A 16,029-nucleotide genomic window follows, 5' to 3' on the forward strand; every position below is an offset into this window, starting at 1 on the left:
TTTGCCTTCCCCGGTAATTAGTGTCTTAATTGTGACAGTCAGTTAGGGCCTACCCATTCTAAAACTTTACTCATGGCATTTCTAAGAAGGTTTAGACCCTCCAAAATGTCAAATGCTTGCCATTCAAAAGTGACTTCTCCTTCTGTTCCTATCCCTCTTTTCTAGTTCCAACACTGTACTCTTCCTGAGCTTTTGTGTTTTCTCCTTCCTTCATTGTGAGAAGGATAGCTTCCTGATTGGGGAACTGTACATAAAGTGGATATTCCCCATATTGGGCAGAAATATGGGTAACACAATATTTTTATTATAACACCTTTAAATTTTTAAATAGGTTCCTTTCCCCTGCATTTACTTGCCAAGAGCCCAGGAGCACTGCTGTTTTATCACTTTTATACCTATGATATTTTGAGGGTTTTTTTTTTTTTTTGAGGGGGAGTGGGGGCAGAGGAAGAGAGAAAATCTTAAGTAGGCTCCATGCCCAGAGTGAGCCCAATGCAGGGCTCGATCTCACGACCCTGAGATCATGACCTGAGCCAAAATCAAGAGTTGGACACCCAACCAACTGAGCCACCCAGGTGCCCCGGTATTTTGAGTTCTTATTTAAATGTAACTTACATTTCTGATTCAGATGCATTCAGGGACCACAGGCACTGGGGAATTCAGTCACAGCTGGACATGGAGTTAGTTATGGGTCATTGTTCACGTTGGACCTGAGACCTTTTTCACTATGTGGACCAGGGTCATGATAAAGGAGAAAGGACTGTACATGAGGTTCTGACAAACCTACAATCTGGATTTGAGACACTTTTGAAGAGAGAATTTTAATTCTCTGAATTTAAGATTGACTATTAATGGTCCATGAAGCTTCTAAAAATTTAATGCATGTATTGCTTTTAGAAGAAAGTAGTAAATAATGACAAATACTATACGACCTTCAGGTTGCTCCTTGATGGATGTGCGCCACAATGCATTCCATATTATTGACCCTGAATTATACCTTTATTTCAGAGAACCAATTCTACTTCAGTAGCATGGCTAGATTCCCAATTTTTCCTTCAATAACTTTTATCAAGCGAAGATTATACTGTATGGACTTCTCCTGGTTTCTCATACATGTATGCCAAACTTGCAATTAAAAAATGCATTTGGGTCAAAATATATACATGTATATATTTAGGTCTCTACTGAGTAAAAATCTCACATTTACTATACCCTCAAAGCTTGATTAAAACAAATTTATTGGGCTACCAGTATTTATCCTTTTCTTTAAAAAATCATGAAAAGTCACTGAAGGATGTGGCTGGAAGGCTTGACTCCATTCATTAGAAATTTAATCATATCTATTATTTGGAAAATCAAAGGAAGGAATAGAGTGGCAAACACATAGTTACAGCTGGTAAAACAATTGGACCTGTAATGGAAATTTTCTCATAGCAGTAAGACTAGTGAGTAGAATTTTAATATGCATGAGGCTATTTTAGATAGTTCAAAGCCAGAAGTCAATTAGAATATTAAATACAGTAAAAAATAGACCAATGATATTTACTATCTAAGATGATCAGTGTTTAATTGCTAGTGCCTACATGTAGTTACTATAAATCTTTCATCTAAGACACATAATCATGCCTTTCCCATTTGATATATGGAAAAAAACATCCCTAAACATTTGCCTGTATCATAAAATACTTCATTTCTATCGAAATGCAACTTCTGATTGAAATTGAGTTGCAATGAATGCCACATATATTTGCTTCCTTAGGTGTTGCTCCAAATTATTTGACTTCTATCTCTCTCTCTGTCTTTTTTTTTTTTTTTAAGACAGAGGAGGAGGAGGGGCAGAGGGAGAGGGAGAGAGGAAATCTTAAGCAGGCTCCACACTCAGCATGGAGCCCAATGTGGGGCTCAATCTCATGACACTGAGATCATGACCTGAGCTGAAATCAAGAGTGAGAGGCTTAACCGACTGAGCCACCCAGGCATACCAAATTATTTGACTTCTTTTTAAAAATTTTTTATTGTTATGTTAATCACCATACATTACATCATTAGTTTTTGATGCAGTGTTCCATGATTCATTGTTTGTGCATAACACCCAGTGCTCCATGCAGAACGTGCCCTCTTTAATACCCATCACCAGGCTAACCCATCCTCCCACCCCCCTCCCTTCTAGAACCCTCAGTTTGTTTTTCAAAGTCCATCGTCTCTCATGGTTCGTCTCCACCTCCGATTTCCCCCGCTTCATTCTGCCCCTCCTGCTATCTTCTTCTTCTTTTTTTTCTTAACATATATTGCATTATTTGTTTCAGAGGTACAGATCTGTGATTCAACAGTCTTGCACAATTCACAGCGCTCACCATAGCACATACCCTCCCCAGTGTCTATCACCCAGCCACCCCATCCCTCTCACCCCACCCCCCACTCCAGCAACCCTCAGTTTGTTTCCTGAGATTAAGAATTCCTCATATCAGTGAGGTCATATGATACATGTCTTTCTCTGATTGACTTATTTCGCTCAGCATAACACCCTCCAGTTCCATCCACGTCATTGGAAATTATTTGACTTCTTAAAAGAAATAGCTCCAGGGTAGCTTCCAAGCACAACAGAACTTTTAAGCACTTTCAGAGAACAAAGGCACCCAGTTTCCCTCAATAGATAAGAGAGTAGAAGATAATGTCCAAAACAGTGCAGACACTTCTGAAAATCCAAGTGTATTCCCATTCATATTTTAAATGCAGTCTTATCAAAATGCATGTGATTCACATGCTGCATTTTAAAAAAGCTTTTTTCTTGTCAATGAATTTTTTTTTAATTGTGGTAAAATACACGTAATATAAAATTTACCACCTGAAGCATTTTTAACTGTACAGTTCAGTCTTGTTAAATGCATCCACATGGTTGTGCAACCAATCTCCAGAACTCTCTTAATAATTCAAAACTGAATCCCTGTACCTATTAAAATAACACCTCTTCCCCTCCCCCCTAACCCCTGGCAACCACAATTCTACTTTCTATCACTATGAATTTGACTACTCTACATTCCTCATTTAAATGAAATCATCCAGTATTTGTCTTTTTGTGACTGGCTTATTTCACACATCACAAGGTCCTCAAGGTTCATCCGTGTTGTAGCATGTGTCAGAATTTCTTTCCTTTTTAAGGCTGAATAATATTCCATTGTGTATCTATATACTACATTGTGTTTATCCATTCATCTGTCAGTGGACACTTGGGTTGTGTCTGCCTCTTGGTTATCGTGAATAATGTTGCTATGGACCTGGGTGCACAAATATTTGTTTGAAACCCAACTTTCAATACTTTTGGGTATATACACAGAAGTGGGATTGCTGAATCATACCAGTAATTCTGTTTTTATTACTGAGGAAACTCCATACTGTTTTCCACAGTGGTTGCATCATTTTCCATCCCCACCAGCAGTGCACAAGGGTTCCAGTTTCTCCACATCCTTCCCAACACTAACGTTTTCTTTCCTTCTTTCTCTTTTACTTACAGTAGTCATCCTAATGCATACGAGGAAGAAAGACTTTTTTTTTTTTTCCAAAACTGCTTTGCTCTCTGCCTTTCCACATGACTTAAAACGTATACTAAAATATAAATTAGTTGAAGTATTTGTGATTTAAATGAGATAAAACTAAACCACATTTTTTTTAACCTTTGAATCTACAAGATTTGAGTCCAGTTGGGAAATACAGGTCTAATAATTCCAAAAGTTTTATAAAATTCTTAAGAAAGCAATAAACTCAAGTGACAGAAAATAATGCTTTGCGGTAAAACTTGCCAAATGCCAACTAACTAAAAACATATGCACAGTGTTTTTTTGAAGTAAATCAATTTTGGTTACTTATTATCAACTACCAAATATTTATAATAATATAACTAATCTATTTCCCACTCCTTCCCCTTTCTGGAAAGCTCTCTCAACTTCGAAACCTGACCGAACTTCTTTGTGAATCTGAAACTTTCAGTTCAATAGAGAGAATGTGCCAGCTCTCTGACGTGAACTTTAGGGACCTATGTGAAGAAAGTGCATTTCATGTGCAGCTCCTCGAAGCAGCAGAGCTTGGCACCGAAATAGCAACCAACTTACTGTACCATGACAATATTATATCTAAAAAACTGAGGGATTTGCTTACTGGGGATCCAAGCAAAATGAATTTAAATATGGATTGGTAAGTATCTTCATTGCCTGTTTCCTTGGGGAAACCGCTTCTCAAATAAGTATGGATATGCTTAGTTCAGCTTCTTCTCTTCTGTTTTGTTCCAGGTTGCTAGAACAGGCACTGCAAATGAATTACTTGGAAAATATCACACGGTTAATGCCAATCATAGAAGCCATGCTGCATGTCAATAACAGCGCAGACCCTTCTGAAAAACCAGGTGCTTCCCCACCCCCATTTATTTTAAGTGTTGTCTTATAAGAATGCGTGTGATTCTCATGCTGCAGTTTAAGAAAGGCTTTTTTGAAGTTCCCAACCAAACCTGCTTTGTATCTACCCTTATACATGAGAAATCTGAAGCTTTCAAATATGGTTACTTGTCTAAAATAAACATACAGAAAGCCAGCAGAGGATGAAATAGGGAAATTTGATTTCACAGCAGAAGATCTTCAAAATTTTAACTAGTTAGGCCATTCACCTTTTATTTGTCTGATATATTAAAGTGCATTAGCTAGGATGGAATTTATTTACTTCCATGAAAATAATCTGATTTAAAAAATAAAAAGATGCACTGCTGTCTATAGAAATCTCAATTCAGAACCTCCTATTAGTATTCTGAGCTTGATGTCCCATGCAATACTTTTCTTCTTTGCATAATACCTCAGTACTGAAAAGAAAGGCATTCAGAGTTTTGGACAACAGGCAGCCACAAAATTCGAAGGGCACTAAGTCCAAAAATAAAGAGGGTATATTTGCATAAGGGATACTTCATGAAGAAATCGAGAGATATTTGCAGAATGGAGATGATAATCTGCTAAAATAAAGTCAAAATGTCATTTGTTATGCATTAAATGACCCAGATATGAAAAAATTATAATCACCATCCTAAAAAAGTTTGAAGTTAAACACATTCTACTTAAAAGTGAGGTAATGACTATTAAAAATCCTTGATAAACTGTAACGTGCTGGGCAAAGTTAAGCAAGTGTGCTCTGCAGCATTATGTTGTAGATTTAGCAAATCTTGTCCTAAGTTGACAATATTATATGATCCAAGGTTGAAAAGCATTTTGAATTTGTGTGATGTTTTAAATCAAATGGAGGGATATATATTTACTGCATTATGTGATCAAAGTCTGTGAGGAAACCATATTTTTTTAATCAACCTTGTGTTGTAGACATCTAAGGAAAATTTATAACCCAGAACAATCTGTTACCTTGGGTCAATGATATCATAATTGGAACAAGTCTAAATCAGATAGAAATAGATCCTAAAGATGCAGCGTTCGCCAAAAGAGAGATCTCTGCTCCTGACACAAGGCATGTATGTTGAGTGTATGTTTTAGTCTAGAAGACTTCTCTTATGTTAGTACAACAACTTAAAAAGAATTACATTGCAACCAACACGTGTGTTGTTTTCTTTTTTTTTTTTTTCTTGCAGGTCAGTTAATAGAAATGTTTAAAAATGTTGAAGAGCTGAAGGAAGAACTGAGGAGAACGACAGGCATGTCCAATAGGAGTATTGACAGTCTGCTGGCCCTTCCTATTCCTGATAACAGAGCTGAGGTGGGGCATAATATAGTTGTACTTATAGCCAGATCTTAAAAGTTTAAATCATGTGTAGTATTTGTTGAGCACTTATCAGTAAAACACTGAGAAGTTGCTTGCAGATCTGGTGAATTTTCCATGCAAATGATAAAATTAGAGGCTGAATTCCTTGTAGGGTTAGAAGAAAAATCCTAAAGCAAGACGATTATTACTATCTTTTCCTTTCCTTATAGTTTTCCTTCTCCTTCATTTTCCCTCCTCTGTGCTCTCCTTTTCCTTACCCCTAGATGTTTTTTTTAAATAAGTGGTGCCTTCAGTAATTCCATATATGCACAATCACAATCACATTTTCTGAGATAAATTTGCACAGTCTATTATAATGACATCAAAGTCAGATTTCAGTAATCTAATTGGGGAAAAAAAACCAGACCATTTACAATTTGTTGAAATGAATACTCAGTTTGGCTTTTTAAAAGTCCCAAGACAAAACATAGTATATAAAATAGATAGGATCCAGGGAACTCTGGGCAAGTTTGTGGGTATAGTGAACATGTTTGGGTATGACAACGAATAATGTCATTTCCTCATAGGCTGATAATAGGGCTTTCCATATGAAATGTCTCTTCTTTTATCCCTTTTCCAAGTCCATTGTCTGGAAATGTCATAGAAATTTTCCAAAAGAACTGCAGAGCTTAAAGCCTCATCTGTTCAAAACTTACGTGTGACAGAGTGTGTCATTTCTAAGCACAGCCCAGCTATTCTCCAATATCGGATAAAGTTTTTTGAAAGCCTTGAAGACTGCCTTAGGGAAATATTTAGGTTTACTTGTGTCCTGTTCATTGGTTCCCTCATACAAAAATTAAAACTGCTTTGCCTTCCCTCTTGTTCTAGCGAATAGTCATTGACCTTTTCCCTTTGATCTCACCTTTTACTCATTTTATCCTAAGATCTAATTTCAGTAATCAAGTGTTTGGCTTCTGAAGAGCAGGTTCATTTTAGTAAATAAAAACATAAATGAGGAGTGTACATTCTTAACTACTTTCAAAAGGAAAGAGAGAAGATTTTCAACAATCTTGAATTTCCTAAACTTTTCTCTTGATTTCAACTCAATGGCAATAGAGACTTCTTACTTCTCATATACACACCTCACTTTTCACACAGCATCACTGTCCAGGATGGTTGATTCACATTATTATGTAATTCTGGGCTTTTTGTTCTTTGCCCTTTATCTCTTGATAGAGATATCAAGAGGTTCTTATATAAGATTATAACTTCAAATTATTTTAAAAACAAAATGCAATTTAAATACGCTAAATAAAATTTTAAAGGAAAAATGAGTCTTAAACGAATATTTTTCCCAAACTTAAGTCCTGATCAATTCTTTCTTGGTAGATCACTCACTCAGGTGTTCAAACAGGAAATCTCAGAATCATCACGACACTTCTTCATCTCTTTTTCTCCATCTTGTTTTTTAAGCTTTCCAGTGAACTCTGGCTCTCTGTAGTTTTATTGTGATTATTTATTTATTGTGATTAGTGATTTATTTTTGTTTTAAAGATTTATTTACTTATTGGAGAGAGATAGAGAGGGAGCGCGCACGAGCAAGGGGGAGGGGCAGAGAGAGAGAGAGAGAGAATCTCAAGCAGACTCCACGCTAAGCACGGAGCCCAACATAGAGCTTGATCTCATGAACCTAAGATTGTGACCTGAGCTGAAGCCAAGAGTTGGACACTTAACCTACTGAACCACCCAGGCGCCCTGTGATTAGTGCTTTAAATGAAAAAAATATATATATATTTGACTTGGAGTATAATTTATCATATTTTTAAATGAAGTCTTAGAATAAAGAAAAACCTTTCTTTTGAGAGATAGTTCTCAAAGGATTCACAACTGAATATTTTTCTACCTCCAACTTGCAGATTATTTCTCGTGTGTTCTGGTTGCATTCTTGTGATGCTAATATGACCTATTCCAAAATGGAGAATGCAATGAAGGAATTCTGCAGCCTGCCTCTTCCAGAAAGATCCCGGCAGTCTTACCTCATTGGACTCACCCTCCTGCACTACTTGGACATTTACAACTTCACATACAAGGCAAGTTGCTGTTGCTGAAATATTTTATATTCACAGTTTAGTACAAATACATTTGATTACATGAGTATGCTCCCTGATACTGTAACGAATGAGATCCATTTATATAGCTTTTGGAATTATAGCTTTATTTTAGAGCTAAATAGGACCTTAGTGATCATATACTGCAAATTTGCACATTTTATAGATGAGGAAATTAATATTATTGCCTTATTAACTCTCAGTTTGTGTATCCAAGGCCATGTATTAAATTTAATATATATTATACTAAAGTATGAAATACAGAAGTTGTGTGTGTGTGTATATACATATATATTTTTACAGTGAACAAGCATTAATTTGGTAGGATAATAAAGATTAGAGCAAAGCTTGTTTTTTTTTTTTTTTTTTTAGTAGGGGCTTTTTTGGTGTTAAAAATTTGTGTGTGTATTTTTTCCATCAATTTAGAAAGAGGCTACTATTACTTATGCAGTACAACAAAACAAATGGGTTACTATCAGAGTTTAGAAAAGTCAGCAATGACTTCATCTTACAATAAGTACATGCTTCATAAGTACTTGTTTAATACAAAACTGAAAGAAAAATATAAACATAGAAGAATTAAACATCTATTTCACCTATATCTATACTAGATCAAAAATATTTACATGTTACTGCAAACACTGAAAAAATGTTTTTCCCTTTAAAGTAGGAAGAACCAGAAGCAACATGGCTGACTTTTGTTGTTATAGCAAAGGGGGTGAAAATGTTTTAAGACTAGTTATCAATAATCCTATTCTAGGTCATCATTTTCTCACACCTATATTTCTGCAATGGCCTCTTAATTGGCCTCCCTGCCTCCACACTTGCAACCTCCCCACCACCACCCTGCCCCACTATCCCTAAGCAGCCAGAGTGATCCTTTTAAAATTTAAGTCACATTATGCCAACCCTGTGCTCAATACCTTCTGGTGGCTCCCCAGTCTGTTCAAGTATATCCCTCGGTTCCTACAGGGACCCCATGATCTGCAAAACCCCTCCCATCTCTAAAATTCTCTTTCCTACTTGGTGACTCCTTGGGCCCATCACTGCTACATGGAACCACTCAATATTTCAAATGCCAAGAACAGTGCCAGGCCCAGAGAGGCACTCAGCAAATATCCATTAACTAGACAAATGGTTATTTTACATAAACTATAAACTAAAATGCATATGAAGTGAAATTATTAATTTTATTCATCTAAAATGTTAATCCTTATTTTATATTGCCTCTGCAGAGCAGATATCAAACCAAATATTTTTTGTTAAGTCTAGTAATTAATTATGTGCATTTGACAAGCAGAAGACCATTCCTACTTCTTTTAGGTATTGCAAAGAAAAATAATGAAAAATTTCTCATCACTCGTCAATTTATTTCACATCAGTGTAGGAATGCCCAGAATTTTGGCAGAACTGGAAGAAAAATTATAATGTTGATTATAATTTAGAAAAAAATATAACTGAAATTAGTAGCTGTGTTAGTGAGCTGGCTGTGTCTTCACGGTATCTCTCCAACTGCATCTTGTGCTCATAATGGTGGTCTTTGACTTTCCTGGACATGTAAAGAACTTTCCCTCCTCATGGACCTCACACATCTTTCCCACCCTGCCTATAACCTTCCTCTGCTTATTCTTCCTCTGTTTTGCTCTCCATTGGGGTGCCATGTGGAAAAGATCTTTCTTGAATCTTAGCTAAACTCTCTCTACCTCCTCATATTCCCCAGTCTTTTGTTTATTGATTTGTTTGAAATCTGTTCCTTCTATTAGACCAAGGCTCCTTGAGTGGAGGGATGGTATCACTTGGTATACCACCATATAACCATCTCCTCATCCATGCTGGGGACATAGCGGGCACTCAATTAACGTTTGGTGATAAAATGAATGAGAGGATGAAATTACTTTAAAATTTTAAAATATTTCCAGTGTATCTTCATGCTGCAGAAAAGCATTGTGGGATTATGATTAAAGTTGAATTACATGAGCTTTTTGACAGAGCTTTTCTGATTTTTAAGGATCATATTATATGATTTTTGAGCAATAGTATATCCATGAAGAGTTATGTAATTGACATTTGCCCTTCTGACTTTTAAAATCATTTATTTTTGGCAACTTTATTGAGTTATAATTTATGTACCATAAAATCCACTTATTCGAAGTGTCCAATTCAATGATTCTTTTAGTAAATGTATGGAATTGTGCAACTATTACCACAATCTAATTTTTGAACATTTCCATCAATCCAGAAAAAAAACCTCATGTCTCTATGCAGCTACTTCTCATTCTGACCTCTAGCCCATGCAGCCCCTGATCTATTTTCTGTCTCTAGAGAGTTTCCTTTTTTAGACATTTTATATACACTTAATCATACAATACGTGGTCTTTGTGTTTGGCTTTTTTTTACTCAGTATAATGTTTTTGAATTTCATGCATATTGCAAGATGTGTCAGTATTTCATATCTTTTTATTGCCAAACAGTATTCTAGTTAAAGGATGTACATTTCCTTTGTCCATTCATTTGGATCATTTCTACTTTTTTGGCTATTGTGAATGATGCCACTACGGACCTTCACATACAAATCTTGGTGTAGACATATGTTTTCACTTCGCTTGGATAAATACTTAGGAATATAATTGCTAGGTTGCATGTTAAACTTATGTTTAAGTATTTAATTAACTTCCACATTTTTTCCAAAGTGACTGTACCTTTTAAGATTCTTACCAACAGTGTGTGCAGGTTCCAGTGTCTCCACATACATCATTTATTTTTATTCTGTTCCCGTTAGGTGTTTTTCCCTAGGGAAGATCAAAAGCCAGTAGAAAAGATGATAGAACTCTTCATGAGGCTAAAAGAGGTTCTCAATCAGATGGCTTCCGGCACACATCCCCTGCTAGATAAAATGACATCCCTGAGACAAATGCATCTGCCCAGAAGTGTTCCATTAACACAGGTAGGAAAGTCACCCAGTAATGTGCTTATTGGGAAATTCCTCTTGTCACATTAACTTTTATTTGAGATTAGTTATAATACATTCAGCTACAAAGATAGTATGTTGGGAAAAAGCACCTGCAGGAAAACTCTTCTACTCTGGCAAAAGTTTTTGCCACTTAAGTCAGTGAAGTTCAGCATTCTGCATTTACATTTGGGATACATGTTTTAAAGGAATTATGGAAGCTATAAGGATACTCTAAGCATTACCAGGTTTTCTTCTGTATTGTTCTCAGCAGCATTTATAGCTTTCTAATGTTAATAAATGGTGGATTTTTATCTCATAGGCAATGTACAGAAGCAACCGGATGAATACACCCCAAGGATCATTTAGCACCATCTCCCAAGCATTGTGTTCCCAAGGAATCACCACTGAATATTTAATTGCCTTGCTGCCCTCTTCTCAAAGGCAAAAAGGCAACCACACCAAGGATTTTTTGACTTATAAATTAAGCAAAGAACAGATTGCTTCCAAATATGGAATTCCCACACATACCAGTGAGTATACTTCAAAATCAGCATAGTAACATCATCTCCTGACAATATTGTCTACTGTAGCTTAGCCTTTTATGATCAATGAAGTATCAGTTTTCCTCACCACTACTGCAGCACTTACCACACATCAAACATGTTTGCATATTAACTGATTCACGCTTTACAACAAGCCTAGAAGGTGTGCATCTCCATCTTACTAAGAGGAAATGAGGCACAAACAGACTAAGTAACTGGCCACGGTCACCCAACCTTAAAGTATCATAGCTGTGATCTGAACTCAGCGGTCTGCTGCAAAGTTTAGCCTCTTACCCACAACATTGAGAATTTGTCAGTCACAACATCACCGTCCTTGCTAGTAAATAATACAAAAACATGCTTTAAATCTGCTTAGGTCAATGTTTTTCTTAACTTTTGAGAATTAGAAAGTTGTATCACACATAGACAAGTTCTGAATGCAGCAAAACTATAAACGTGTAGTGGCACATCAACCCCACGATGCTTGGGATGCAAAATTCCATCAGCTGGGCTTTTCCACATAATATATGGATGTTTAGTATAGCAATTGGATTGACTCATTTATTCATCTTTTTACTCATTCAATATTCATGGGCCAACTCTTACGTATCTGGTACTACTATCCTAGTAGCAGATTTTTGTATATGGTTTTAAATTAAGCACTGGTGAGGTGGATCTATTGGAAGATATTCTGAAATGTGATTTTCAACCTTTCTAACTCCTCTTGGCAAAATGCCATCCCTTATCATAGGCTTATTTATTGAGGTAAACTTTCACACCTCAAAAAAAGAGATTTGTTACTGCACTTTCTTACTTTTTTTTCCTTTTTTTAAATTTTATTATGTTATGTTAATCACCATACAACACATCATTAGTTTTTGATGTAGTGTTCCATGATTCAATGTTTGCGTATAACACCCAGTGCTCCATGCAGTACGTGCCCTCCTTAGTACCCATCACCAGGCTAACCCATCCCCCTACCGCCCTCCCCTCTAGAACCCTCAGTTTGTTTCTCAGAGTCCATAGTCTCTCATGGTTTGTCTCCCCCTCTGATTTCACCCCCTTCATTTTTCACTTCCTGCCATCTTCTTCTTCTTCTTTTTCTTTTTTAACATATAATGTATTATTTGTTTCAAGGGTACAGGTCTGTGATTCAACAGTCTTACACAATCCACAGCGCTCACCATAGCACATACCCTCCCCAATGTCTATCACCCAGCCACCCCAGCCCTCCCACCCCCCACCACTCCAGCAACCCTCAGTTTGTTTCCCGAGATTAAGAATTCCTCATATCAGTGAGATCATATGATACATGTCTTTCTCTGATTAACTTATTTTGCTTAGCATAATACCCTCTAGTTCCATCCTCGTTGTTGCAAATGGCAAGATTTCGTTTTTTGTTTTTTTTTTCTTACTTTGATAGCAGAGGCCTCACAACTGTTAATAATAAGGGAAGTATAAGGCATGTATCTTTGGGTGTGATAACAATAATCTGTGTAAATTTACCATAAGGAAATAAATTTTAGATATACATACTAAATGGTTTTATTCACTTTTTCCTTCCAGCACCATTTTGCTTCTCCCTTTATAAAGACATCATTAATATGCCTGCTGGACCTGTGATTTGGGCTTTCTTGAAACCTATGTTATTGGGAAGAATTTTGTATGCACCATATACCCCTGTCACAAAGGCAATAATGGAAAAGGTTTGACCATTATAACTCAAAGTTTCTATCTAGAGTCCTAAGATGATTTTTAAAGTAATCAACTTCCAAATTTACTATAGCTGACTCAGCTTTCTTTATATCTTACCTACTATTACCCTTGGCTTTCTGAAACTCTTAATTCTCAAATTCTGCCCTGTAAATGTGTAAACAATGTAGATTGGTTGGTAGCCCTTTGAAGAGACATGAACCATGTTGACACTTGAGAATGAAGTTAGTTGAAACAAGACCTCAGATTTTTCAGCTTATCTCCAAAAGCAGAAGATTTTTCTATAACTGGTGTCTAATTTTCAAAGTGTATAAAAATAATGGCACCAGAAAAAATAATATTGGGGCATTATATAACTAGTTTGAACAAAAACAATCCTGGGGCACCTGGGTGACTCAGTCGTTAAGTGTCTGCCTTTGGCTCAGGTCATGATCCCAGGGTCCTGGGATTGAGCCCCGCTTCAGGCTCCCTGCTCCGTGGGAAGCCTGCTTCTCCCTCTCCCACTCCCCCTGCTTGTGTTCCCTCTCTTGCTGTCTCTCTCTCTGTCAAATAAATAAATAAATAAAATCTTAAAAAAAATCCTCTAAATTATAAATTATTGGCTTCGTATTAGATTGTACAATTCAACATGTTATGTTTATGTAAGAGATAGAGGTTGAGAAAGACAACATTATTCATAGTAACTATACTTAACATCTACCTAATTTAATCATAATTACATTTCTCTCCAACTTTTAAAGTTAGCTTTAATGATTTGAATTATTAACTTGCTACTTTTAAAATGACAGTGTGAAAGTAAAAAAAAAAATAAGAAATCACTGTGTTTTACCATTACTTGGTCATTACACCACAGTTTTGGTGAATATAACATTATTTTAGGTCTATATAAAAATGGATATGAGTTCATCACTGGTTTCTAGAATGTTCTTTGTTTCTATTGTTTGCATTTTAATATCTTATTTGCTTTATTGGCTACACTTCTGTATAATTTTTGCATAAATGAAGTCATTACCTGCTTATTTCCTAAGAGCAGTCATTTTTTGTCCTTCCTTTTTTTTGGTTCTCTTTTTCTCTCCCCTTGATCTTTTTCTTTTATGTAACTAATGATTTTTAGCATTCAAGGATGTGTTTTTTCCATAATTTATACACATTTCTCTAATTCTTTATAGGTTATTATGCTATACATACATTCATATGCAGAATTTTTTGTCTTTGCATTATTAAAATGAGGTTACATTATAATGCTTTTCTACGTATTGCTTTACTCACACAACAATACCTTGTGGAAATTCTTCCAACTCAATTGGTATAGTTTAATTCATTCTTTTTGAAAATTGCGAACTTTTTCATACCATAGAATTTACTCAGCCAATCCTCAATGTTGGGCATTCATTTTGTTTCCAGTGTTTCCTTTTTATTTTTTTGCTAAAGTAAATAATGTGACAACAAATACTCTCATGCATACTATTTATACGGTGGTATTTTTATTTCAATGAGATGATTGTTCAGGATTGAGGGATCGAGGAGTAATGTATTTTATTTAAGGCTGGAACACATCCATTTCCACCAGCAGTGTATGAAAGCATGCTTCCCATATTCTTGAACTACGGTGTTTTTGTAGTAGTAAAGTTAAATGTATTATTGGAAAAAGTGAATAACTTCTGGGAACTCCAGAAGGTGTGTCTTCATTTTGACTGTAAATTCACTGTGGACAGCAAAGCAAACCCTACTCTTTCCAGAATTTTTAAAAGTGATCTTGACCCTATTAAAAGCTGCCATTTAAAAACTTCTGACCATGTGGGAAATTTCTGACACTATTTTTTTACTAACTCCACCTTTTAGAACTGTTTCTTAAAGCTACGTAACAAAACAACCATAAGATCCCTTTTTGAAAATAGGAAAAATAATAATGGCCCAGATCTATTTTTGTTTCTTTGTCTTTTAGGCTAATGTAACTCTGAGGCAGCTGGCAGAACTAAGGGAGAAATCTCAAGAGTGGATGGATAACTCGCCACTTTTCATGAATTCTTTCCACCTGTTAAACCAGACGATTCCCATGCTCCAGGTAGGAGACGGCTCGTTCTCTTTCATAGGCATTATAATTCTTTGAGATTTTAATCACTTCACTGTGGGAATGGGCAGATAGTAACTCAGAATCCATATTCAACATTTTAAATTGCCTGTCCTCTACAGAGAAAGTCTAAGACAGGATAACAGATCTGTCACTCACATTCAGAATCATCCTCATCTCCCGTGGTGCATCCTCTCTCTGTAATTCGGAGATAAGCCGTCTTACAGGTTGAACTTGAGGCATAAATAGTGACGTCAATCTTGTTTTCCAAAAATAAAATGGGGTAAAAACAACTTAAAATATGCGTATTTTATTTGTTCCTCCACTTTAAATTATTTTTTGCTATTTTAACAGAACCAGAGTTCCTATAATAGTAAAATTCTGGAAAAGAACATTAAATCTGGGGAGTTCTTTGGTTGAAACATATGACACTCTAGGTTAAAGATTTGACAATGCAACTCAAATACAATGCACACTGGTTAAAAGGTGTAATTGGCAATTCTTGCGAAAGATGCGGGGTTTTCAGAAGATGATGAAAATAATGTGGGGAAATGGTCCAGTCACAAACAGAGCTGTTGACGACTAAGGATGGAACAGCAGAGTCAGACCAGTTACCAGCTAGAGAAGAGAAAACTGGCAGGAAGGAAGGTGACACAGGAACTTCAAGAGAGAATGGCTTGCATATCAAAGTATTGAGAGAGGCCCAAGGAAGATTGATGGAGAGCTAAAATATATTTGTCCCCCTCCCCAAAAAAGGCCTTCTTATAATCATGCTCAAGAAGCTGAACATAGAATAAAGGATTTGTAGCACACAACTTTGTCAGAAAAATTACACCCAAAAGATGCTTTGCTCAGTCTTTGTTTTGACTAACAATTAGTGCATAGTTACAATTACAGTCTGGCTTTTATTATAAATAATTT

General features: G+C 36.0%; 1 protein-coding gene across 1 annotated transcript in view; it reads left to right on the forward strand.

Annotated features, from left to right (window-relative positions):
- The window catches only part of ABCA12 (ATP binding cassette subfamily A member 12), a 167,568-nt gene that overhangs the window by 90,026 nt on the left and 61,513 nt on the right, over positions 1-16,029 (forward strand). Inside the window, exons 12-19 of the mRNA XM_032413454.1 lie at positions 3,932-4,188; positions 4,284-4,396; positions 5,615-5,739; positions 7,641-7,814; positions 10,612-10,776; positions 11,102-11,312; positions 12,891-13,030; positions 14,983-15,102. Of these exons, the coding sequence (XP_032269345.1) occupies positions 3,932-4,188; positions 4,284-4,396; positions 5,615-5,739; positions 7,641-7,814; positions 10,612-10,776; positions 11,102-11,312; positions 12,891-13,030; positions 14,983-15,102 (1,305 nt within the window). The remainder of the gene's footprint in view (positions 1-3,931; positions 4,189-4,283; positions 4,397-5,614; positions 5,740-7,640; positions 7,815-10,611; positions 10,777-11,101; positions 11,313-12,890; positions 13,031-14,982; positions 15,103-16,029) is intronic.

Source organism: Phoca vitulina, unplaced genomic scaffold (assembly GCF_004348235.1).
Source record: "Phoca vitulina isolate PV1807 unplaced genomic scaffold, GSC_HSeal_1.0 scaffold1, whole genome shotgun sequence".
Taxonomy (NCBI): domain Eukaryota; kingdom Metazoa; phylum Chordata; class Mammalia; order Carnivora; family Phocidae; genus Phoca; species Phoca vitulina.